This window comes from Xiphophorus hellerii, chromosome 18 (genome assembly GCF_003331165.1).
Source record: "Xiphophorus hellerii strain 12219 chromosome 18, Xiphophorus_hellerii-4.1, whole genome shotgun sequence".
In the NCBI taxonomy this organism is placed as follows: Eukaryota; Metazoa; Chordata; class Actinopteri; order Cyprinodontiformes; family Poeciliidae; genus Xiphophorus; species Xiphophorus hellerii.
This window is the reverse complement of record NC_045689.1, coordinates 3,680,916-3,706,849: the sequence shown is the minus strand read 5'-3', so window position 1 is coordinate 3,706,849 and position 25,934 is coordinate 3,680,916. Positions and strand designations below refer to the sequence as shown.

General features: G+C 36.0%; 1 protein-coding gene across 2 annotated transcripts in view; it reads right to left on the bottom strand.

Moving 5' to 3' along the window:
• Window positions 1-25,934, bottom strand: part of caln1 (calneuron 1) — a 63,895-nt gene that overhangs the window by 6,480 nt on the left and 31,481 nt on the right. For both annotated transcript variants that reach the window (XM_032544950.1, XM_032544949.1), the window contains exons 4-5: window positions 24,249-24,361; window positions 4,241-4,397 (exon numbers count right to left, since the gene is read on the bottom strand). In XM_032544950.1, the coding sequence (XP_032400841.1) occupies window positions 4,241-4,397; window positions 24,249-24,361 (270 nt within the window). The remainder of the gene's footprint in view (window positions 1-4,240; window positions 4,398-24,248; window positions 24,362-25,934) is intronic.

Genomic DNA, 25,934 nt, shown 5'->3' with positions numbered 1-25,934 from the left:
AATAATAGGTCACCAGTAATGACCTGTTACTGGTTTCTGGCCTTCTTAAAACATGTGCAGGTGTTTGCGGCTGTTGGTATTAGCATATCCTTCACTATAAAACAGAAACTAAATCTATAAATCATTAAATACACACACCTAGAGGCAACGGGGCCGATTGGAAGTGGCAGGCTTTGACTGGACATCTGCTGCCCGGCATGTTTCCTCTGCTTTACGCCATCAGAACAATTTGTTCAGCTATGAATCAGTGGCTGGTGGGTTTCGGTGGACCAGTTAAATTCTTTATGCTGGCGTTTTTCAGAGCAACGGCGTATTGACTGTTGAACGAGGAGAAGCCACGGGGAAATCAAACTTCCTTTCATGCTTCTTCATATATCAGCCGGCTGATGTAATAAGCGCCGGAGGAGCATGATGGATTGGGTCGAGGAAGAACCGCGTTGTGACAGAATGCATTGATTTCTCCATGACTGAGCACATTTTGGTGTTTGTGAGCGCCAGGTGGTTCTGATGGACCCGACGGACAGTTCTGTCTGCGGCGGTCGTCCGTCATCATGAAGCTTCATGTTATCATCCTGCAGCCGTTTTATGGATCCGATGAAGCGCTGGTGAAATCTGGACCTCTCTTAATAACACCAGTGCTGGTCCGAGTCGGGTAGTAACTACTTACTTTTACTGGAGTAACTTTTTTGGGGAAAAAGTACTTATAGGAGTATTTTTACTACGCTGTACTTTGAGTAATTTTATTATGAAGTATTTCTACTTTTACTTGAGTAAAATCTCTGGATTTTCTTCCCTCTGAATGGAAAACAAACATGTTTTAACCAGAAATCCACCAGACTCACACCTGCAGTTTCTGTTAAAGTTTCAGAAGTTTTTTTATTGAAAGAAACATTTTCTTCTGCCTGATTTTGTCATTTTTTGTTACATATATGAATTATTGTCATCTTGGTCCTTAAAATACCAAAATTTCCACTTAACTTTTATATTTTGATACGTCTGATGATGGAATTTTTAAATATTAAATGATTGATAATTTGATCAGTTACTCAGCACTTTTTACCAAATACTTTTTACTTTTACTTGAGTGAAAATGTGTTGCAGTAGTTCTACTCTTACTTCAGTACAATTTTAGCTACTCTGTTGTTCTGGTAAAACTAATCAATAAACTCTCATGCAGGTGGTGATTATAGAGACTTTATTGTTCATTTTTCCTCTAAAAATGAAATATAGATGATTATAAATGAAAAGAAAAGACCAGAATTTCACTGGAAACGCTGACGCCTTAAATCATGTGTCAAACTCATGGTTCGCGGGCCAAATCCGGCCTGCTGTCCCTCCAGTTTTTCGCACTAATTTAAGTTAAGTGATGCTAACTCCCACCTGCAGGTGGCAGCATTTCTTTACTTTTACACTGCTGCCTCAGCCTCACCTGATGTGAAGCTATAATCTGTGATCGACGTGGCAAGTAAAAAAATGTCACATTTGCCGTCATACAAAGTGGAAATATAGATTTTTATTCCAAAAAATCACAAAAAAACAATCACAAAGTCATGGAGAAACTGATCAATGAGAAAAGATGTTCAACATTATTTCATTTTAAGAAATACGTATCAAATATAGACAGCTTTTATTAATATTTTAACAGTTTTGAAAGGGTTTAATCAATGCATTTATAATTTTAATCTGACCCAAATGAAAATGAGTTTGACATCCTAGACCTGCAGCATTATAATGTCTGTTATGATCTTGATCATCGATTTTTCCTGTTAGAAATGCAGGAACTGGTGACGTGCTGACTCAGCGTTTTTTACCATCCAGTTTCATGTTATTAATGAATTAATGCTATAATGGATGTCAGAGAGAAAGTTGTATTTTCCTAATAAGCTTTCAGAGCAAACAATACATCAATCGCAGTGAACACACACTGAATGACATTTCAGAACTGCAAAATAATTAAGAAAATGTTTTTGGTCAGTTGGTTTCCACCAAAAATGTTTTAAAGTTTGACAACAACGTTAGCTTTAGAGTGACTGGTGCAGTTTTTAAAATGATGTTTAAAATCCAAAGCTAAATGTCCGACATGAACATGATTAGCACATGCATGAGATCTAATGTTATCACTTTCCTTGAATTTATTTTCTGTGTAAAAACACTGCGAAACGTTTTCGACTAAAAGATGCTAGCTAACTGTTTACATTAGCATACAGCCTTTTTAATCAAATGTCAGCATGACTTTCTAAGTTACATAGAAGAATATTATGCTAATGCTTCAAGGTTTAAAAAGCACAATTTATATTATCTGAAAAACTTTAAGTCCTAAGTGAATGGTATTCTTATTCACACACAACAAAGTTTTAATTCAAAGGTTTGTAAGTTACCGAATGTGTTAGCATAAACATTTAGGCTAAAGTGCTAGCACAAATTTCTGGGTCACATCAGAGAAAGCCATCCTAGTGTTTCGGCTTTAAGGTTAAATGCTAACGTTTTAGTTAAACTTAAATGACAAAAGAATGTTAGCATGATTTCAGTTTTTAAAAGCCAAAACATAAATAAATAAATAATTTATTAAAATGTAAGTTCATGATTTAGATTTCCAAAGGTCTGGTTTGGTTTTCAAGCCAATGATCCACTTAGCAGTCCGAAAGACATTTCAGTAAATTATTATTTTTAACAATATAAAAAATATATATAAAACAAATAACCAACGGCTTGTTAAGAAGAATAAGAACAGCGCACACGGCCATGAAGAAAAAACATTTTAAAAAGATAAAATTACCACAAAAACAATACAACAGATGAGACTCTTAAATCTAAAGACTGACATCATCTCACCATAGAGTATCTGCTTTTTATTTTTAATGGTTTTTTTAGTGGTACACAGAACTAGACTCATTTCACTATTTTTACTGCAAAAACACAAAATTTAACCAAATATTTTTAGTCTAGTTTCTAGTGCAAACATCTTAGTACACTATCAATAAGAAAAAACTACCTTAAAAGTTATTTTTCGGATATAGGAATTTGTTTTAAATAAATAATTCCTTATTATTGATGACAAATTATTTGTCCCGCCGGCAGATTATTTAACTCATAACATAGTGAAAAAGTATAAGTATAAGTGAAATAATCGGCCAGTTGAAATAGAACTGGGTTGCTAGGTAACGGGCTGGGTGTGGCTGGTGTTGCTAGGTAACGGGCTGGGCGTGGCTGGTGTTGCTAGGTAATGGCAGAACTTTCTACCAGTGAAACTAGAAATTATTCATCAAAATTAAAGAATGATTTACTGAAAATAATCTTCTATGTCTTCCTGAAAAGTTACTTTTAAGTTAGTTTTGTCTTATTTCAAGTGTGCGAAGTTATTTACACTATAACCAGACAAAAATACTTGGCGAGATTTTGTGTGTTTGCAGTGTTTAACTGAATCTGCAACTACTTTTATAAACTCTATCAGATGTTTCAACTAGTTGAACTCCTGCTTGCATCGACGCTAATGAACACTCAGCAGCGCTTATTTTCACCAATGCCAAGAACTGCTTGTTTCAATTGACTTGGGTTTATTAAGAAAACTATAATTACAACAATATGTATTTTAAAAATACAGATATTTGCAGTAAAATGCTTTTTTGGGTCTCATTTTACTGTGGATATTGATCGTCTTTGTACCATAAGGAAACAAACTGCTACAGTTCATCCTTTGAGATTAAAAGCTGGCACATCAAAACATATTTCCTGAAATATCTCTTCTTCTGCAGCTAATATTTATAAGTTGTTGTTTTTTAAAAACGTATGAAGACCCTGAACAGAAATGACTGTGGAGGCTGAGTCACTGGATCTGAATCGAAAGCTGGCATTTCAAAAAGCTGAATGATAATTAGCTTAGAAGAAACAATGACACTCGCTGTTTTAATGGAGAGAAAAGAGAGAGTCCTAGAATACCCTCTGCTGCGCTCACATCCATAAATTTCGGATGGCTGTTGGTGCAGAGAGGAGTCATGCATATTTCATGCGAGCCACAGCTGACCAGCTGACACTCGTCCTCACAAACGCCCCAAATCAATAAATCAGCAGGTGTGCTGGGACTCTGTTGGCTGGAGATGTTGATGAGAAAGCTTAAATCCTTTCTGACAGCCGGGATAAGTTCCTCCCTCTCTCTGCCCACGCGGCGCCCAGCGCCTGCCTGTGACACGTCCATGTGCCTAAAGTGCTTGCGTGTGAAATTAGCCCAGGGACTTTCACTCACCTCCCTCAAACTCCGTCTGACAGTTCCCGGAGTTTTCCTTCAGGCTTTCTTCCTCGTTGATGATGATGTTCTCGATGTCCTTCATGGTCAGGTGATCGCGGAAAGCGTAGAAGAGGATGTGTTTCAGCTCCTCCAGGGTGATCCGCTGCATGTCAAACTGCAACAAGAGCGAGAGAGAGAGAGATGAGCAGGAAAGTTAAAAATAAAAGACAAATCCTCTTACATATTTTTTTTAAAAAGTGTTTTTGTTTTGTTCTTTTTTTTTGCTGAGCAGCTGGTAGAACGATCAACTGAAGCAGCAACTCAACCAGAGAAACATTTTACAAACATCCTCAGATCAAAACATCCGTTCTCCTGTTCATAGCTCACATGAGAAAACAAATGACTGTCACGATAACACATTTTTCTGGACGATAAATCATCCCAGAAGTTATCGCGATACACGATAATAATGATGTTTTGAGACGATTTTCAAGTAACATGACAAGAACACATTCTCAAAATTCAACAAACTTCAAACTCTGGAAATGGAAGACATTTTAAACATCCAAAATAAACAAACTAAACAACAAAGTAAACTAATTATAAAGTATCTTTTTGAAATAAGAGCTAATTCAGACTGAAGACTTTTATCCTCCAGTTTTTGGTAGAAGGAGAGAAAACAATAAATCATACAAATTATCCTGCGATTAACTGATTAATCGATTTATTGCTTATTGCAACACGCCTAAATAAAAATGTCAAATGCATTAGTCATTCCATGTTTTGGTTGAATCTTTGCGCACGCAGGTTCAAATCGCATGATGTGGGAATAATTTAAATAATTTAATAGTTTATCTGGTTGATGAGTATAAAAAGATCTTGTATCTTCTACCTTCTTCCTTTTCAAACTAATTATGTAAAATCCACGTCAGTGTTATTATTGAACTGTTTTCTTGTTTTTACTTTTTTTGTTTGAAATAAATAAATAACCTAGAAACTAAAAGGGTGTTGATCTGATGATCACATGCAAAGTTAATGAAACACTGAAAACAAATCAGTGAGAGATTAGATGGTTTATTAATGTAAAGGTTAGAAAAGGAGTTTCAGATGAGAAAGTTTTTATGATTTGTTTTCTGTGGGAAAACTTTTAAAGAGACTAATTTGTCTGGATTCGTATTGTTACACTGCAAAAACACAAAATCCTACCAAGTATTTTATAGTTTCAAGTGCAAAAATATGAGTACACTAAATGTAAGACAAAACTAACCTGAAGTTATTTCAGCAAGATATAGGAGGTTATTTTAAGTCAATAATGTAGATGAAAAAGTTCTAGTTTGTTTGGCAGATTATTTTACTTAAAACATTTTCCCTAAGTTATAAATGAAATAATCTGCCAGTTCACCTCTGACCCCGACCAACGCACTGGTGTTGCTTGCTGACAAATTTTTGCAGGAAACATTTTTTTCTAGCAAATTTAAGTAAAAAAAAAAAAAAAAGCCATATTTATATTCGCACAGGATAAAAATTCAGTTTTATCAATTCAATGTCTTAAAAAACAGTTTGATTCTCATGAGACATAAAAATAATTCAGGTCGCAGCCCTGCGTCTGCAACGCCGAACCATGGACCCGTTCAGGCCGAGCCAGCGGCCATCGACCTGTCCCGCCGGATCGATGGCCTTCAACTTAAAGCTGCATCATATCAACTTCTTCATGTCGTTTCCTGGATGAGGGGTTTGAGTTTGAAGACATTCCTCCGTCGTGCCTGCTGCTAGCATGTGTTTGTTCTAAATGAAAATCAGCGCTTTCTTCTTTGATTTCCAATTTTGACTTCCAATGATTCACTTCCTGCTAAAGAGCGCCCCCTGGTGGTTGAAGAAAAATCCACAGAAAAGCCGCACCGGGCTACAAGCCGCATGGTTGAAAGCGTGGGAGAAAAGTAGCGGCTTATAGTCCGAAAATTACGGTAAATGAAACTAGTTACTACCCAACTCTGAGACTAACTAGAAAATCCCATCTTTATCTCCCTGACTTAAGCTTTTTTTAGGTTTATCAGCCACAGTGTAAATTGTTTTTTCTGACTCAGATTTCTAACAGAGCGCTACTGTTTTCCTCCAAATGAAAACATTCTGAAATGAGAAACCATTCCCGATGTAGCTGGAGCGAAGCTGCAGCAGCCGCCGCTCAGTGCTGCAGCAGCCGCCGCTCAGTGCTGCAGCCAGCTCCTCCCTGATTGTTTTCTAAACCTTCGCTGCTGCCTGACGCCGATGGCAGGCATCAAGAGACGGCCAAGAGCTTCGTCTGCCAGGGCGAACAAGCACGAGTACTTCAGGGACACATAAAAAAAATCTGTTTATTTTCTGCCTCCTCAGACTTTCTGAGTCTATATTCACCGCCGATTGACCTTTCAGGAGAGAGTAGCGAAAAGAATAACACACCTCGACCTGAAATGACTCCCACTGCTGCATGACCTTCAGATTCACGCTGACACCTTTGGCTCCTCTTTGTCCCGCCTTCTCCCCTGAAGTTCAGGCTGCAGAGTCATCACAAAGCTAATGGAGGCGTTGGAAAAGGTGGAAATGTCACAACCTGTGAAGACCTGCTGCTGCTGAAAGCGAACAGTTGTTTCTTTCTCTTTCTCCTTCTGCTTGTTCTGTAGCAGCGTTTCTCAAACGTTTCCAGGCCGAGGATCACTTACCCCCTCTAACAAACACGCAGAGTCCATTTAACTAGCAATAACCTCAGCAAAAACACAACATCTCACTTTATACACTGCAAAAACACAACATCTCACTTTATACACTGCAAAAACACAACATCTCACTTTATACGCTGCAAAAACACAACATCTCACTTTATACACTGCAAAAACACAACATCTCACTTTATACGCTGCAAAAACACAACATCTCACTTTATACACTGCAAAAACACAACATCTCACTTTATACACTGCAAAAACACAACATCTCACTTTATACACTGCAAAAACACAACATCTCACTTTATACACTGCAAAAACACAACATCTCACTTTATACGCTGCAAAAACACAACATCTCACTTTATACACTGCAAAAACACAACATCTCACTTTATACGCTGCAAAAACACAACATCTCACTTTATACACTGCAAAAACACAACATCTTACCAAGTATTTTTGGTCTAGTCTCCGGTGTAAATATCTTAGTACACTGGAAATAAGACAAACTATCTTAAAAGCAACTTTTTAGCAGGATATGGACACTAGATTTAAGTAAATAATTATTTTATATTGATGAAAATTTTCCAGTTCCACTGGCAGATTATTTAATTTATCTGCCAATAGAACAAGTACTTTTTCATTTTTTATTTATTTATTTTTTTAGAAAAAGTTGCTTTACAAACGATTAATTGAGTGGAACTGAATACAAATGTGTCACACACCAATTATTAAGATCACATTTTCACTTCACCCTAATAAAACATGTTGACGCTTCGTTTCAAAATGACAAAATGAATCCGATTTAAGGGATTTAAACACTTTTACAAGCCACTAATAGTCGTGCTAAATACTAACTTCCACATTTTTTCTGCAGTGAGATTTCTCACAATCTGTTTAAATCCAGTCGATTTGATCAAACGGAAATGATTCATTTCTGTCTTTAGGCTGAACGGGGGAGACAGATAATCAAAGGAAGTCACCCTGACGAGAAAGCTCTGTACATTTGTACAGTCATAAATGAGGTTCACACACACACACACACACACACACACACACACACACACACGAGGTGCCAAGAGCCTGCGTCCATCCATCTGTTGAGTTCAGCCTGTTGCGGTTCGGCCAACAGATAGCGCTGCGCATGCACTGCATTTAAAGCAACAGGGTTTAATATCTTCAGCTTTCAAAATATATCTAAATCCACTGGAAATATAAAAAAGACGAGCAACTACTAATTTGGTCATTTAAGTTAGTTACTTTTTAAATACATCAACTGGAACAAAACATCTGTGAATCTGGAGGTTTGCTGCGTCTCATTCTTCTTACGGCTCATTCAGTGAAAACCCGAAACAGAAGATATCAAATTTTAAAAAACAAAACAGTCATAATCCTGTTTGAAATATTGACTTCGCAGTGAAAAAAGATCCTGAGTGCCACTGGAACGACCAGCGAGAAACAAAAGCCTCATGCAATTATAAAATATTCATGGTTAAATTATTTGGAGAAGTTAAACACTTTGGCTGTTTTAATGCTGACTGGTTTCCTTCTGCACACTGAAAAAAATATTCCTGAAAAGAATTACTCCCATTTGTGACGGCTAACTTTAAGCTTCAATACAGAATTACATTTAGACTAATAAACTAATAAAATTACCCGTAACAACTTAGAGTATTTGTTGATCCAAAGAAACATTTTCAGTGCATATGCTGGAATAATAAAAACATTTAAAAGTCAAATCATTTCCAGTTCAGGTCAGACGATTGATGCTAAAACTAATAAAACTAAACTCTACTAAATAAAATCTGGATGCAAACCTGCAAAACTTTAATAATCATGCAGTACCAACAGAGCATTTTATAATAAAACACACATTAAACTTTTATGAAGAGTTTAGAAAATAGGTGTAGATGTTTTTCAACTTCATGAAAAGATTTCCTTTTTAATCAAAAACTGCTCTATGTTTTTATCTGATATGCGATTCATTTTGTCATATACAGTTCACTGAAGAGAAGGGATATTTTGAGTTTTTAACGTTATGATGTGATATATTTAATATAAATTTAAATCCCCATTTCCTGCCGTGCTTTGGCAGAAGCCTTTCGGATAAACATTTAAGCAAAAATATAAACAAATCTTTACAGAAAAGGAAGGAAAAGTATGGTAGAGTCAGAAATTCAATATTTGTGGAAGTTTTTAAAGACTTAGACTTAGACTTGTACTTTATTGATCCCTTGGGAAGACTCCCTCAGGAAATTGAATTAAAAAATTAGTATTAAAAGAAAATATTAAATATTTAGAAAGATATAATTAGAGTTTATGGCTCCAGGATAAAAAAGAACAGAAAAAAAACCTGTCTGGGATTGTAGATGAAATGTTTTAAACATTTTTATTAAACAAAGGATTTTAGAAGTGATGTCCAAACTTTTTAAACCAAAATCTTCACGTTGAAAGTACTCAACGGCCAAAATTTTATTTTTTCCCCATCTGGAAAACACAAAAATTTCTCAGTGAATTATTTCTCTTTTACCTGGGCAACAATAAATAAATGTTTACAATCATTTAACATTTTGGCCTTATTATTTTTATATTTTCTCATATTTATCAAATGTTTTTAGTTCATTTCCAGCAACAAAAATAAGAATCTCCTACAAAACTTTGTTGTATTTAGTCAAATATAATAAATTGGTTTCGCCAAAATCTGTTTTTTGAGTAAAAACTTGATGTTTGTGGCACGACTTATTGTGAGACAAAAATGAAATTATACAAGTAAAAAAAAAAATCTTTGAGCTGTAGGAGGAGATTTGCAGTGGAAATTCTCATCCTAAAGAAATTTAATAATTTGTGCCATTCTTGAATCGCAGTCGACGGCCACATGAAATCAATCCGAGGGCCACAAATGGCCCACGGGCCGCAGTTTGGAGACCTCTGTATTAGAGAATAACCGTCAACCGTTTTTCCTGCCAATGTTTTTTATGCTCATTTTGAGTTTTTTACATAAGAAAAAGTTAATAAAAACGACAAAACTTGAAATAATTTCCTCACTTTGGCACAAAAGTTTTGAAACGTTCGTTTGAGTTGGTTTTTAGCTTTTCCACAAAAACCTTAATGATACTGAGATAGTCGACAATTTTTTCAACAATTAATCATGATTAATTACACTTCATCTGATTAACAGTGATTATTCACGATTAATCCGATTAATTGACTCAGCTCTATTACAAATAAATGCCCAAATGAACAAATATGACTAAAAACAACCATCAAATATTTACCTGTTCAGTCAGGACTCTCCTCTTTCTTTCATGAGACTCTCCCAACTTTTTCTCTCTTTGCATATTTTTATTCACCTGAACTGTCAGGCGTTTGTGTAATGCAGTGATGACTGACTGTCTACACTGTAAAAGCAGACATGATATTTAACTAAAAATAGTACGTTGTCATCAAATTGCTATCAAGACTCATTTTTAGGACCTTATTTTAAAGTTTTTCCAACTTTACTTGAGTTGGATTCATTTAGAAAGTTCTTAATAATTGTGCTTTTTTGGAAAATAACTCAATACTTAATGTACCCAAGTACAAATACTTTACCTGAGTTTTTTTTTCTTTTCTGGAGCCAATAATTTATCCAATCTGACTCATGATTAAAGAAATAATCGACAAAGATGGTCCAGAGTGAGAGTGAATTAATCTTTACTGTATATTTTATCAGACAGAATATTTCTATACATTATTTATTTCAAAATTTGATGTAATTAATAATTGTGTGAAGTGGCAGCGACGGCCACTAGAGCCAATAAAACCTTAATTTAAAAAAAAGAAATGAGAGAAAGAGGAAAGACTTAAGAAAACTGATTTGGTTAATTTGAACAGAATTTTTTTCATTAGTTTTTCTGCTTACGTAAAATAAATTATGCTTTTTTACTCACTAATCTTGTGCTTACTTCTTTTGAGATAATATTTTTTAACTAGTTAGATTTTACAGTGTAACAGTTATTTCTGGCCATTATCACAAACTAGCTCAAAGTTTTATCACTGAAGGACATAAAACAAAAACACCTTTGACCGTCAGGTTAAATGTTAAAAACGGTTTTAAATTAATAAGCTTTCTAAATGCAGAAGGTTCCACTTGCACACGTTTTCCTCCCCGTTAAAAGGGAACGCGAAGGAACCGACATCGATCTGCGCTTTTAAGCAACCTTTCGGTTCAGAGGCCCAGAGCGCTCAGGAGAAATTTATGTCTCCATTACCGCTGCATCACCCAGCAGTCAAGAGGCAGGAGATTAATTTAGGCAAAGAGAAAACTTAACAGGCACCAGGGGAGCAACAACTAACAGGAAAATGGATCAGCGCTCAGACGTGGTTTGGATGAGGCAGTGAGGCGTTGGAAGTGACGGGACAAACTACAATGAAATGAACCTTCACGGAAAATCTCATCGACTCTAAAGAAGGATCAATGAACATATCTGTCAAACTTGAGTAAAGTTGAGTAAAATTCACTATTTCTTCCAGACTTTCACTCATTTTGGGCTCCACTGTGAGCAATGCATCAAAAAGACAGAGGTGTTAACCCGAAGGCAAAGACGTGGAATCAGCTTAAACCGCTCATCAATAGTCAATTACAGTTACTTTGATTAATGAGGGAGAAAAAGTCAGATTAACCTGGACCAGAGCGGGCAGTAAGAGCTCCCTGGGGGCCACCGGCAGGCCTGCATCCTCTGTGAGTCCTTATCATCACCGACGATCAACGAGGAAGATAACAGGAGGAATCCAGACAAGAGAAACGCTCACAGCAACAGCAACAACAACAACAACAACAGCAACAGCAACAACAACAACAACGCTCACAGCAACAGCAACAACAACAACAACAACAGCAACAGCAACAACAACAACAGCAACAGCAACAACAACGCTCACAGCAACAACAACAACAACAACAGCAACAGCAACAACAACGCTCACAGCAACAGCAACAACAACAACAACAGCAACAACAACAACGCTCACAGCAACAGCAACAACAACAACAGCAACAACAACAACAACAGCAACAGCAACAACAACAACGCTCACAGCAGCAACAACAACAACAACAGCAACAACAACAACAACAACAACGCTCACAGCAACAACAACAACAACAACAACAGCAACAACAAAACAAAAAACAGGAGGAAATGGAAAGTTTTTCTTAAAGTTTAAATTTTCTAAATGAAACAGGAAACATTCACCAGGGTTTTAGTTTAATCCAAGGCAAAATAGATCAACCAAAGTCTTACATGAGCAAAATAGTGTTTCTCATTCTTAAAGTGACAGTAACCCTGTAAAAAAGTCTTCACAGGAGGGCTGCGGTTAATTTAGATTAATTAATTTAAATATGTTCAAAGGGCAATATTGTGTAGAATAATTTTTTTTAGCTTAACATCATGTTATAACGTACCTGAGTGTTGCCTGGATTCTTTAACGCGTGTTTGAGAAATCCTTTAATCTCCATGGCAACCACTCAGATGCGAAAACGCCTGGGTGAACCTAGCCCCGCCTTCGAGGACACAGCTCCTTCTTGGAGCTCCAGTTTCGTAATTTCCAAGCTTCCAGCTAACAAAGGAGGCCTTCCCTTTAACTCCCCCACTCAGTTCCTTCAGACTAGCCAGCAGCAACTAGCAAACACCTGGTGGAACTGCTGAGCTCATTATAGGAGCTACTTCTCAGTCAAATGCTGGTAAAAATGTTAAAGGTTAATGGAGGAGCCGTGTTGTAACGACTTCCTGAAGGAGGGCTTTCAGAAAGAGCAGGAGTTTTTAAAGAGACAGAGACCCGGTGTGCTGTGGTGGCGCCGGGGTTAAGCACAACCCACATAAGGAGGCCTTAGTCCTCGACGCGGCCGTCGCAGGTTTGGCGACCTTTGTCGCATGTCTTTCCCTTCTCTCATTACCCACTTTCCTGTCAATTAACTATCAAATAAAGGCCACTCGAGCCAACAAAACCTTTAAAAGAGACAGAGACCCAATAAATTACAAAGTCAAAGTATTATTTTATACATGTCACATTTTTATACAACTAAAGGTACTTCCTGGATACTACATAATACAGCCCGTTTAAAAATTTTAGTGCAATTAGTTGAATTTCTTTTCTATTAAAACAAAAAGGTCTCGAGCTGGAACCTTTGTACTGCGTTTCTGGTACGCCCATAAATTTGACTCGCTAACAACAGCAGTGGAAGACAAACCTGCTTCTCTTGACCCACTCAGGGTTAAATTTCGCTACAAAAAACCATCTGATGGGACACTGGAAACGAAGCTAGCCTGTCAGCAAAGCTGTTCAGGCCTAAAATAGCATCTCAATGCTAAACATGCTAACGCTAATGTTAGCATCCACATTTCTAAAGAATCTCCATGAATGACCAGGACTTTGTGAATCTCTGGAAAGCTGAACTTTGCACCAATCTGATGGTTGGTTAACCCGAATAGTAAATTAAAAACAATAAATAAAATGTATTTACTCAATAATTTAACAGAAAAAAGGCCTTTCAAAATAAAATCCTAAAATGTGTCCTTTACTCCCAAGTGTCTCAGCTGCTGCATGGTTTTAGAGGACAAGTGTCATTGATTGTTCCTGACAGATTCCCATCAGTGTGACCTCATCTACTGACGCTTTGATGGGAAGCATTTGCTTGTGTTGCATCAGCAACGACCTTAGAAAAGCAAAAGTTGCAACTTATCAATCTACAATGGGTTATAAGGCCATTTCCAAACAATTTGAAGTCCATCAATCTACAGTAAGGAGGATAATTCACAAGCGGGGAAAAGCTGCCAATCTTCCCTAAGATGTTCCATCCAACTGAGGCCAGAACCGGGCTCAGAGAAACTAGAAAACACTGCAGACACAAAAACCTACCAAGCAGTTTTGGTCTAATTTAAAGTGCAAATATCTTCATACACTTGAAATAAGATAAACTAACTTTTTAGCAAGATATACAGGCTTAGTTTAAGTAAATAATTCCTTAATATTGATGAAAAAGGACTTGTCCCGTTGGTAGTTAAATTAACTTAAAACATGGGGGAAATGCCTTGTTATAAGTAAAATGATCTGTCATCAATGTTGAGCAATTATTTACTTTAAATAAGCTCATATATCTTGCTGAAAAGTTACGTGTTAGTTTGTGTCATTTCGAGTTGTACTAAGATATCTGCACTAGAAACCAGACCTGAAATACTTGGTAGTATTTTGTGTTTTTTCATTGAACTCCAGAAATCTCCATGTCATACTCTCCAGACCTCAAAAGTTTATTAATGATGACGACAAAAAAAGACTGAAAAATGTCAATTTCTCACTAAAACGAATGTAGCAGTTGTATATGAATATTCCATAAATACATACATATACAGATTATATATTTTCCAGGCACATAGTGCTATTTTGTAGCATAATAAAGTAAATATGTTAAATTCAGTTGTTATAAAAATGCCTTAACGCCTTGAAATTGGGTCTCGATTATGAATTTTGATAATTTGTGGTTTTAAATATCTTAAATATGACCAAACTCCCTTTTTATCCACATTTTTCACTTCACTGCATTGTTTTTATTATTATTATTATTTATTTTTAAGCCGTAATTGTGGCAAAGCTTCAAACTGCTGCTGCGCGAATGACTCAGCAGGTCGTTGCTAGGTAACCAAGGTTGGGAGGGAGACTGGGGGCAATTTGAAACTGCTTCTTACCCGGCAAGTTGTTGCCAAGCAACCAAAGAGTAAGTGAGTGAGTTGATTCCACCAACCTAGCTTAGCTAGCCATAAACAGCTAAAGTCTTTCCTCTGCCTACATCTCCCAGAATGCCGTGCGGTTCTGGACCCGAGTTCAGCGTATATTCTATATATTGAATATTCTACCTTTTGTATATTGCTATTAGTTTATTGGCAGGCATTCTTACACTTTTACACTTGTGCATAAAAGACTAGCTTAGCTTGTACATTTGAATTTAGAATGACTTTAAAAAAATTACAAATATATAAGGCTTATGCAACTAATCCACCAATGATTATTTAATACATCTAAATTCCTTTTGTCTGGAGGAACTGCTAGAAGGATGAACACCAACCAACACTGTGAAATGATTAACAATGAGCACCGGCTCTGTTTTCTTTCTCACACTGAGCCGCTGAATATTCCCCCCATTCATCTGAATGTGATTTTACTCTGTGATGTAGTCGCTTTGTTTTGATTGGCAGACTCGTAATTAAAATTCTGGCCCCTCGGTGACACAAACGCCTCTCCGGTGCGTGGGAGTCCGCACCGAAAGTTTAAGCGACTGTGCAGAAAATGCAGTAATGTGCTGCTGACACTGTGCAGGGCCGCGGTCTGGACGAGAAAGCTCTGTAATGACGTGACTCACCGAGGTAGTCAAGCTGACTCACATGCAATTAAAGCAGTATGAAACATAAGGAGATTGGGTCTGGATGAGGAGGGAAACGCAAACTGTCACCGAGGTCTTCTGTAGCAGCAGACGACAGCAGATAGAGAAATGTCAGAAGGTTTCAGGCTGCACTTACGATGCTTTCTGATCGCTAATGCAGCTTTTTGACAAGAATCCTGAAAGCAGTTCCTGTTTTTTCAGGGTAAGAACAGTCAGTTGTCAGTCTGACTCACTGCGTTCGTCCAAACGCTGCAGCAAACTCTGCAGGGACTGAACAAAAGTCCTTCTTTTCTTCCAGCTGCTTTGTTTTGGGTCTAGATTTTTAAATATCATGTTTTCAGAGACAAGAATGGCATGAATGTCAAGTTTAAAATCTCACAGTATTTTTTATATTTTTCCTTTTTATTTTTATTTGTTCAACTAAAAACTAATTTAAACAAAATAACTTCTTCAGATGTTTTTATATCGTTTCCTTCAGTGGTTCTTGGTGCAGCGCCCCCACAGGCGAGGAGGGGAACAGGTTTTTTAAAGGTTTTGGTTTGTTCGGCACGATCCAGTGTACAATCAAACCGCAGCAGCTGAAAATGTAATAAATGTTGCAACTTTTGTCCCGAATCGAACCGAATCTACAGGACTATTGGGCGGGAAGACACTGAAATCTTTGGTTTCTTTTGGCAAGTCTTTCCTCAAATTGTTGACTTGCAATGGTGATCCAGATATTTAAAGCTCAAGTTTAATGTAGGTTCTGTTTCTAATTCCAATGTTCTTCCGCAGTACATTAGAAAAAAAGTCCTAATTAAACTGTTTTTAAAAAGAAAAACATTTCCAATCAGAGCAACAGCTGACTTTGGTTTTTATGGTTTCAATTTAGAAAATAAAGCAGCAAGTCAAATCTTAGTTGAGTCATTTTTTTTTAAATGTACTTTTGGGGACTACATTTGGGAGTATTTTTATTAAGTTGTACTTTGAGTAATTTTATTACGAAGTATTTCTACTCTTACTTAAGTAAAACTTCTGGATTTTCTACCTGCTGAATGAAAAACCAACATGTTTTAACCAAAAATTCACCAGACACAGACACACACCTGCAGTTTCTGGAAAAGTTTCATCAGTTTTATATTGAAAGAAACTGAAGTGGAAACTTTTACTTTTGCCTCATTTAGTTATTTTGTGATTATGCTTTTTATATGAATCATTTAAGTCCTTAAAATACCAAAATTTCCACTTAACTTTATATTTTGCTGATGTCATTTTTAAATATTAAATGATTGATCATTTGATCAGTTACTCTGTACTTGAGTAGACTTTTTACCAAATACTTTTTTACTCTCTCTTTTTTGGACGGCTACTTTTGAATTTACTAGAGTAAAAATATGTTGAAGTAGTTTTAATGTTACTCAAGTACTATTTTTGGCTACTCTGCCCACCTCTGCACATAAATAATGACAAACATCGATAATAATCCCAGTGAGTGTAGTTGTAAGCACTTGATTGACTCTGTTTCTACTTCTTCCAAATTGAACCAGAACATTTCATTTTCATGCCTGGTTAATGGAGGTTGCCCACATTTAATGTGAACCTGAAAACCCAGGAGAGAAGGAATCTGGCAGGCGATCCAAATCCTGCTCCCCCAGGCGCAGTCGCGCTGAGAAAGCCTGGCAGGATTGAGACAAATGGAGTCATCTGCACTTCGATAATTCTCCATAATTCACCTCCAAACCTGTGAGCTGGATTCTGAAGAGCACAGCGTTAAGCGAGGCGCTCGGTGGGTCAGAGGAGGCCGATTATGGAGGGAAGGGGAAGACGTGAGCGCGTGTGTTAGCACTGATTAGCTGCCGCTGACGTCACGTCTCCGCGCCACCTTCATTGCTAATCAGGGCCTCGTCTGCAGAAGGAAAGGCGGTTTGTTTCTCCCTCCCGGCCGACCTGGCGTGCTTCGCTGAATCTCTCCAACAGCCAGCAGCTGTTTGCCAGAGAGGCGCTGGCTCTCCTCACAGTTCCTGCCAGAAACTCTGCCAGTCAGCACCTCTATAGGTGACTTCCTGTTTCACTTTCAGCACTTCTGCCCTGGAGTTCAGGAAACTGCTTCAATTATGCGGCTGATTCAGTTCAACTCTTCCTAGCAAGATTTAAATTTCATAACTAATTTAGAAACAGATGGTCAGCGTTTGTTTTTAACTATATGTAAAGAACAGCAAACAGGGAAGAGATGTAAAAAAATACAAAAGTAAAAACAAACCAGATTTATAAACATAATTAGATATGCGGCTCAGTTTTCACATTTTAACACAAAGAATGACGTAAAGGTCGGCCATTTTCATCGTTTCACCTCAACTGAATTTAAAAAGAAAAATCTAGGAAATTGCAATGTATGATTCTTTAATTAGTATTACTCTTTTTTCTTCATTTTATTGCATGAAATTAGTAATGAATAAAACAGAAGACTGCACCTTAATATTTATGTACAATTACAGAGCTGGGATGTTTCCTGTAGTTTTTGACAGCAGCAGCGATTTGTAGTTTGATGCTCCAGACAAAAATAAAGTTGAAATAATACAAGAATAAAGTCATAATAATATGAGAATAAATAAAGAAATGACTTTATGAAAATAATGTAATTTCTTTATTCTCATAATAGGATTTTATCGTAATATATAACAAAGTCTTAAGATATACAACATAGTAGATATAAATTATTTTTAATATTATGAAAACTTATCACTTTATAACATTATAAAGTAATAATAGTCATAATAATATGACTTTATGTTGTTATAAAGTCATAATAAAATTCATAACATGACTTTATGATATTATAAAATCATGTTATTATGAATTTATTCTCGTAATTTTACTTTGTTTTATTTCCTTAGCGTGGCCCTAATACTCATAGAGAATAAACTTTAAAATATTTCTCTTAGTTTATAAATCACTGAACAGCTTAGAAGCAAAATGCATTAAACCTTCTCTGTTATTCTACCAGCCTTCAGGTCCGTCCTGTGTGCAGAACCAGAACCAGAACCAAACAGGCAGAAGCAGCATTCAGCTTCTATGCACCACAAATCTGGAACAAACTTCCAGAAAACTAAAAAACTGCTGAAACACTGAGTTCCTTTAAATCAAGTCTTAAATAACAACAGGAAGTTCATGAACTGTAGTTTGGTTTTCATTGTTTTCCTTTATTTTGAGTTGTGATGTTTTTGCTTGTTTGTTGTTTTATTTTCCCTTTAATCTCTTAAATCACTTTGAATTCCCCTGTTGCTAAAATTGTGCTATAAACGTTTTTAAGAAAAACTCACCTTGTAAATAGAGAAACTTATTATTTACCAGATTGAAACAATAATCCAGTAAAATCCCAAACAGAAGTGTGAAAACAGCAGCAGATAAAGTTCATGTTTGCCTTTATAAACTGTGTGTGTCTGAGAAGGAGCCACGTCTTTCCTCCGGAGGCTGCGGCTCCAATGTGGAGTTATTCCTTCACCTGTCTCCGTAGAAAATAAAAATCATTGCGCTGCATGTATTATTCATCACAGATGAGTTGTTCCAAAGTCGATATGAATTCAAACTGTTCCCCCGGCACAAAGGACTGATAAAAAGAAGATTAATGGCAACGATTTACGACGGGAGTGTCTGCAGTGACTGTTAGGAAATGGAAAAAAGGAGGATTTTACTGAAACAAAAGAGTATTATCCACATATTTACAGATTCAGTTTAATTAAGGTTCTGCTTTAAATCCCAATGTACAAGGAAAAAAAATCCAAATTGTCTTAAAAACAATTTAACCAAAGTTAGAGAAACAACCAAATTTGGTTTTTATGGTTTCAAAATTGATAAAGTTATTCGAACATGAAAATGGGAAAATTCAGCGATTTTGAAACAAAAACATAATCAGAATTGGTTAAGCTAAATGAAAAAAAGGTACTTTATAGTAAAAACCAGAGGGTGAAAATAGCGATATAAATTATTTTATCATTATATATTATTTTTCCATGATGACAGGTGAGGCTCTGCCTCGCAGGGCCAGTAGTTTTGGTCTAGTTTAGTGCAAATATCTTAGTACACCTGACATAAGACAAAACTAACTAATAAGTCACATTTTATTTTAGAGCGTTATTTTAAGTAAATGACTCCTGAATATTTATGAAAATGTTCTGGTTCCATCGGCAGATTATTTCACTTATAACAAGATATTTTTTCCATGCTATATGAAACTAGATATTTTTCATCAATACTAAGGAATTATTTACTTAAAACAAGCCTCCATTTCTTACTAAAAAGTTACTTGTAAGTTAGTTTTGTCTTATTTAAAATGCACTAAGACAATTGCACTATAAACTAGACTAAAAATACTTGGTAAGATTTTGTGTTTTTGCAGTGTATCAAAACAGAAACAGAAATTATACTAAAAGTCCAAACATTTCCAGATAATAAGAGTATTTTTTTAATCTTATTTAACCAAATAAGAGGTTGTTTTGGTTTAAATCAGAGATTTGATTATCTTCTGTAAAACGGATTCATCTCTTTATTTCCTCTTCAGCCTTTTTGCAGCCAGGCTGATGCTTCACCCTGTGAGCTCAACAATAAATACACAAACTACCATTTGGCTTTTCCGTCTCACTCGTTTCCTTCCCAGAAAATGTGTTTTGTTTTTTGCCACGACAGCAGTCATTGGTTCAGAGGGACTTCTGTCATTTCCACAACTAATGGAATAAAATACATTTTGAAGTGGGTCATTTAACATCCTGATGATCTCCAATAACGTCCTATAAAGCTTTCGGCATCGGAAGAAAAACAGAAAATGAAGGTTCAACGTAAGAGTACAGAGTTAAATTCTGCTAAATAACTTTAAGAAGGATGGGAACGTCAGAAACCAGCCGACTCGTCAGAGTAAGAAAAACAGGGTTTGTGTTTTACACAGCTTGATGTCTCACAGGATGCTATACGTGATGCCAACGTCTGACGCCAGGTATGTTCTTATGAATGTTTAATGTGCAGCAGCTTTAAATTTATAATGTGAAGAGATTAGAAGAAAATGTTCTAGGGATTTTTACACTGTAAAACATTTGAAGGTGGTTTATGTTGATGGTTTATTATCCGATCTGATGATGAATTTTATTAAACATCTCAATGAATTCAGCTCAGAAACACTTAATGAGAAGAGAACATTATCCTCAAGCTTTGCAAACTGTCAGCTGCATTAAAATAAACATTTACATTAAGAAAACACACAAAAAATATGCCACTAAGCATTCTGGGAAATGGTTCCCACTCCTGTCTATTTTTTATTCAGTTTTTTTAAGTGCTATCTTAAAAACTCTAGTTTATTCAACAACTGGAGGTTTGATGAAATTAACAGAAAGTTAACACAACTCACTACTGTAAGTTTATCCTTCACAAACTCACATTTAGGCTAAAAATCTGAAACTGGCCAAATTTATTTGACTTAAGGAGCAAAACTAAAAATAAAATGTTTTGCATTTGAGCTACGTTCTGTTGGGAGACAAAGAGAAAGGCCAACTGGATCTCATAAAACAGAGACTTTAATAGTCAACGTTGGTTGTTTTTTTGTTTTTTTTCATATAGATGGTGGGCGTTGAGCTCCCAGAATGATTACAGAGCGACGCTCTAAAATAAGCTGCTTCCTGCTGTTCTGTCAGGAAGTTATAGGAAATCAGACGACCAGCAGAGCTGCAGTTTAACAACAAACACAAAGGAAACCATTCACTCTAAAATACTTCCTTGGTTCGGTTTGTTCTACTTTTTGAAATATATTTTACATTTTCGACTCCACGGTTGTATCCATCATAAATACATTTATAAAATAGTTCAATATTATTACCAGATATTGTGACAATTATGACGTCAGTAACTATTTACTCACATTTATGAGAGGCTTTTTTTTCTTCTCAGTTTGAAACATTTCATCCAGTGACAGTTTGCATCAAGCTGATGACATTACTGACATGGAGAATGAGGAGGCATGCCACTGCACTGTAAAACAGTTGAGTCGCATTCGGTTGTGTCTACTGCCTTCTGCTATCTAAGTCAAATAAATTTAGACAGTTTTAGGATTTTGAACCTAAATATGTGAGTTTGTGAAAATTAAACTTACAGCAGTAAGTTGTGTTAACTTTTTATTAAACTCTATTTTTATTTACATTTTATGAAGAAGAAAGTTACTCTCCGTTCCTTCTTTTGAGGTTTTCGCGTTGTTTGCTTGAGTAGCGCCCCCACAGGTGAGGAGGGGAACAGATGAAAGAGAACCAGAGCAGCTGAGAATGTAACAAATGCAAGTCGAACAAACTGTGAAGTGTCAAAACATCCAAAAAACTAATCGGACACAATTAGTGGCCGTCAAACCTACAAGATTATATATTCTTAATGGTTAAAGAAACCAAACAACAACAACAAGCTTTGTATGCATTGTTTATTCTGGTCAAATAGTCAGGAGACTCCATCTGTTTACTCCTCAAAATTCAGTAAACACTTTGCTAATTACCCATCTGACGATTAGCAAAACAAAGAACAGAGAAACGTTTACAGCTTCTCAATTACAGACATGTAATTATCTAAGGGGATGATTAGATACAATCCCCAAGTCTTTCAGAGCTAATCCAAGTGAGTAGGAAGGCGTGTGTGTGTATGTGTGTGACACCAGTGACTCACTATCCCATCGCCCCAGCTGGTGAGGATGTGACACTTTGACTGATTTTATTGGGATGAGAAAATCTCCCAGCCAGGACAAGATGCGAACTTCTCTCCTCCGAGGTTAAAGCCGATGAAAGCAGAACTCGATCTGAGGTTCAGAAACGCTCTGCCTGTTTATGCAACACTTTAAATATCCCAGTCCTCGGCCTCCATCCAGACAAATCTCAGCAAAACACCAGAAAAAGACAGATGTAGCATCATGAAAACCGTTGATAACGGGTGATTATCCAAAGGGTTACACAGAGTTCCTCTTTACGAAGGTTTTCCTTCTCAAGAACTTATCGAATAATAAAGCTGCTTCCAGAAACCTTAGTTCTGCTTTATGAAGCTTGAGGTCACTGCAGTTCAAAATAATCTCAATATAAAAATGCAAAACCTTAAATCTGTTAAATGTGAAAAATTAAATGGCATTCTTGGCTCAAAATCTGTGAGTTGGGAATGTGCAGCCAACCCTGCTGGGTTTTTAACACTTGGATTAAATAAAATATTTATTTTGATCAAGTTTGCCACGTTTGAAATCATATTTTAGTCTCTTCACAGTAGTATGTATTGTTATGTAATCACCAGCATATTTTACATCCAAGTCATTTTAGCTTATTAGGCATAAGAAATATGGAGGAATTAGTTTAAAAATTCCAGGTGATTTACTAACGTTTTATTTAGTATTGTTCTGGATTTTATCATTATTTTTAACAATGTCTAAATTTTTCCAGTTGTTAAAATAATTTTTTTTGTCAAATGTTTGATTTGTTTGACTTGAAATGGAAAAAAAGTAAAGGAATAGGGGTTGCAGATTTTAGGTTTACAGATTTATTTAATTTCCCTTTGGGATTAATAAAGTTTTTCTGAACTGAATCTGAATTTGTTTCACCTGAGGTTACTGCTTAAATTGGGTCTTAAAGTAAAATATAGTTTTAACATCTTGCAGACTAAATAATTTTTATACATTTTTCCATAAATAAATGTTTATTAAGAAATGTTCACAAAACATCAAATCTACTTTTGTTTTATCTGGTTAAAAGAGAAAAGGATTTAATTACACCATAATAATAATAATATAAAGTAACATTGTTTTACTCATAAAACTAAAGAAATCAACAAAAATGGATGATGGGTGGTCAGAGAGATGTTAGAGTAGGGGATATGATCCTTATCAATTATGGCTGATGGGGAAAAATGATACAAACTTCCTTCTCTCTCTGCTATGCATCCAAGAAGTCTCCTTTTCATCTCGTCTGAGATTTGGGGGTCAAAGTTCAGGTGCTATTTGAGCTTGTAAGATGCTAATAAGCTGTTCCCAATTATATAATAACATGTTGCTACAGTAATGATTCATAGCAACTGTCTGGAAGTAAAAAAAGTGAATTCTTCCAGCTGCACAGAATCCAAAACCAGATAAAATAATTGTCCATAATAGCAACAATTATGAAAAAAGTCTATAAAACAAGGAATAAAATATGCTGCCACCGTGAGCGACGCAACTCTTGAAACAAAAACCTTTCAACATTTAACTTTTACTTCAAACAGACCTTGTAAAGCAATAACCAAGCTCTTTACATTCACATTCCCAAAATATCACAGACTATAAAAAACAAAGTGAATCTTCAACACATCATTTATGAGTTACTTCGACTTATAATCGTCATAAATCAAGCGTTGCCGTTTATTTCCTCCTCTCTAAGCTTCCTTTACAATCCACAGGAGACCCATCGCTCCCAGGCAAACTTTTATTACAGAAAACAAAATGTGGAAACCAGCAGCGTATTTTAATAAGCCGATCTTGTTGGCAGTGAGTTCACCCAGCCTGCAGTTTTACAGTGCAAACCACAAGGTCGTGACCCGGAGGTAACGCTGGTCAAGATGGAGATTCTGGTAAAAGCTTTACAGGTGCCAGATATCCTGCCCTTTTCTCACACACACATACCCATACACGCCCACACACACACACCCCTACACACGCCCGCACACACACCTGTTTGTTTCTTTTTTTATTGGACTAATTCTATTTTATCAGTCAGTTTTACTCACTTTTTCTCCTCTAATCCTGAATTTACATCTGACAGCTTTCACGTTCATCGCCTTCAGTTCCATTTTTTCTAACGTTTCAGATCTGACGCGTCAGCATCCGACACGCCACCAGGTGAACAGTTGGGTTAAATCCCAATAAAAGCCACAGCAGCAGCTGAAAGGGATCCAGGTTTACCTGCCAGAAGATGGTGTCTATCGTGCTGCCCAGAAAGCCTTCTCTCGTTTCAGACGACAGCAGCTTGGGGCCCAGAATCGTCATGAACTCCTCAAAATCCACCTGTCCGTCACCTGAAAGACGACCAGTGGTGCTCATTTATTTATGAACTAGTTTTGTTCTTTCAGCATTATGTTGTTTTTTTTTCCTGTGAATTGAAAGGTTCGAAAGGAGAAGCAGCATTCAGCTTCTACGCATCGAAAATCTGGAACAAACTTCCAGAAAACTGCGAAACAACCGAAACACAGAGTTCATTTAAATCAAAGTTAAAACTCACCTGTTTAGAGTTGCTTCTGATTAATAATACATGGAACACTGACCAACATATCTGACATTAAAATGTACCGTTTGGTTTCTCAACTGTTTACTTTATGTTGTTTTTGTTGCTTTTTAATTTTGTGTTTTTATTAAGTAAATCAATTTGAACTGCGATGCTATGCAGACTGATTAAAAATCACCAAAAATGAGTAACATTTCAAAGTGGACACTGCAAAAACACAAAATCTTACCAAGTATTTTTGGTCTGGCTTCTAGTTCAAATGTCTCATTACACTTGAAATAAAACAAAACTTACAAGTAAATGTTAAACAAGATATAGAAACTTGTTTGATGTAAATGATTCCATTATGCTGAGGGAAAAGTTTTTGTTCCAATGAAAGATTATCATTTATAAAATGGGAAAATGTCTTGCTAAAAGTGAAATAATCTGCCAATGAAACTAAAACCTTTTCTTCAATATTAAGAAATGATTGACTTAAAACAAGTTCCTATATCCTGCTGAAAAGTTACTTGTAAGTTAGTTTTCTCTTATCGAGTGCACTAAGACATTTGCTGTAAAAACTAGACCAAAATTTCTTGGTAAGATTTTGTATTTTTGAAGTCAAAATCATTTTATGAGAAGCTCATTTTGTTGTTTTTTTTGCATTTTGAAGCTTTGTTTAGAAATTTCTGATGTTCCAGCAGAACAAAATGTGAATTTCTACCATTTTTATCTGGTCTTAATGTTTTGGGTTTTGTCTTTACTACCAGTGAATTCTTTGCTTTAGTCTGGACTGAAGCTGTGCTTCTCTGTCGCATCAAATCGCCTCAAAAATGCAGTGAATTTATCGATAAAATTGGATCTGAATATGAATATGCCATGTGGGTTAAATCTCTCTGATATGATTGCACTACCCACACCATCAGCGTACGGCATTAGTGTGTGAGCTTGTTTAATATGAATAATACAGTAATGACTAAAATAGCTCTCTGCTTAGCCGTCCGCATGCTCCAGTACCCACACTGCATGCAGATTCAGCCACAGCACCTAAATATTCATTAATATTCACTAAAAACAACAGAATTTTAACTAAAAAGGAAAAATATTGAAGCTACAAATTAAAAACATGGAAAAAATTAAATATTCTGTCAAATTTTTGTATCAGAGTTTGTTTGTTTTTGTCTAATCTGTGTAAACTTTGTGCATTTATCTGCAAGCTACCAAAGCTAACCAGTCTGTGTGTTTGAAAATGGTAGAAATACTTATAAATTAACAAGTTAACATTGTAATGAAATTACATGGAGTGAGTTTTGTAATCATTTTTGAAACTTAAACAGTAATGTTTTGTTATGATCTTGCATGAAAGCTACTAAACGAAGAGTGCTCTC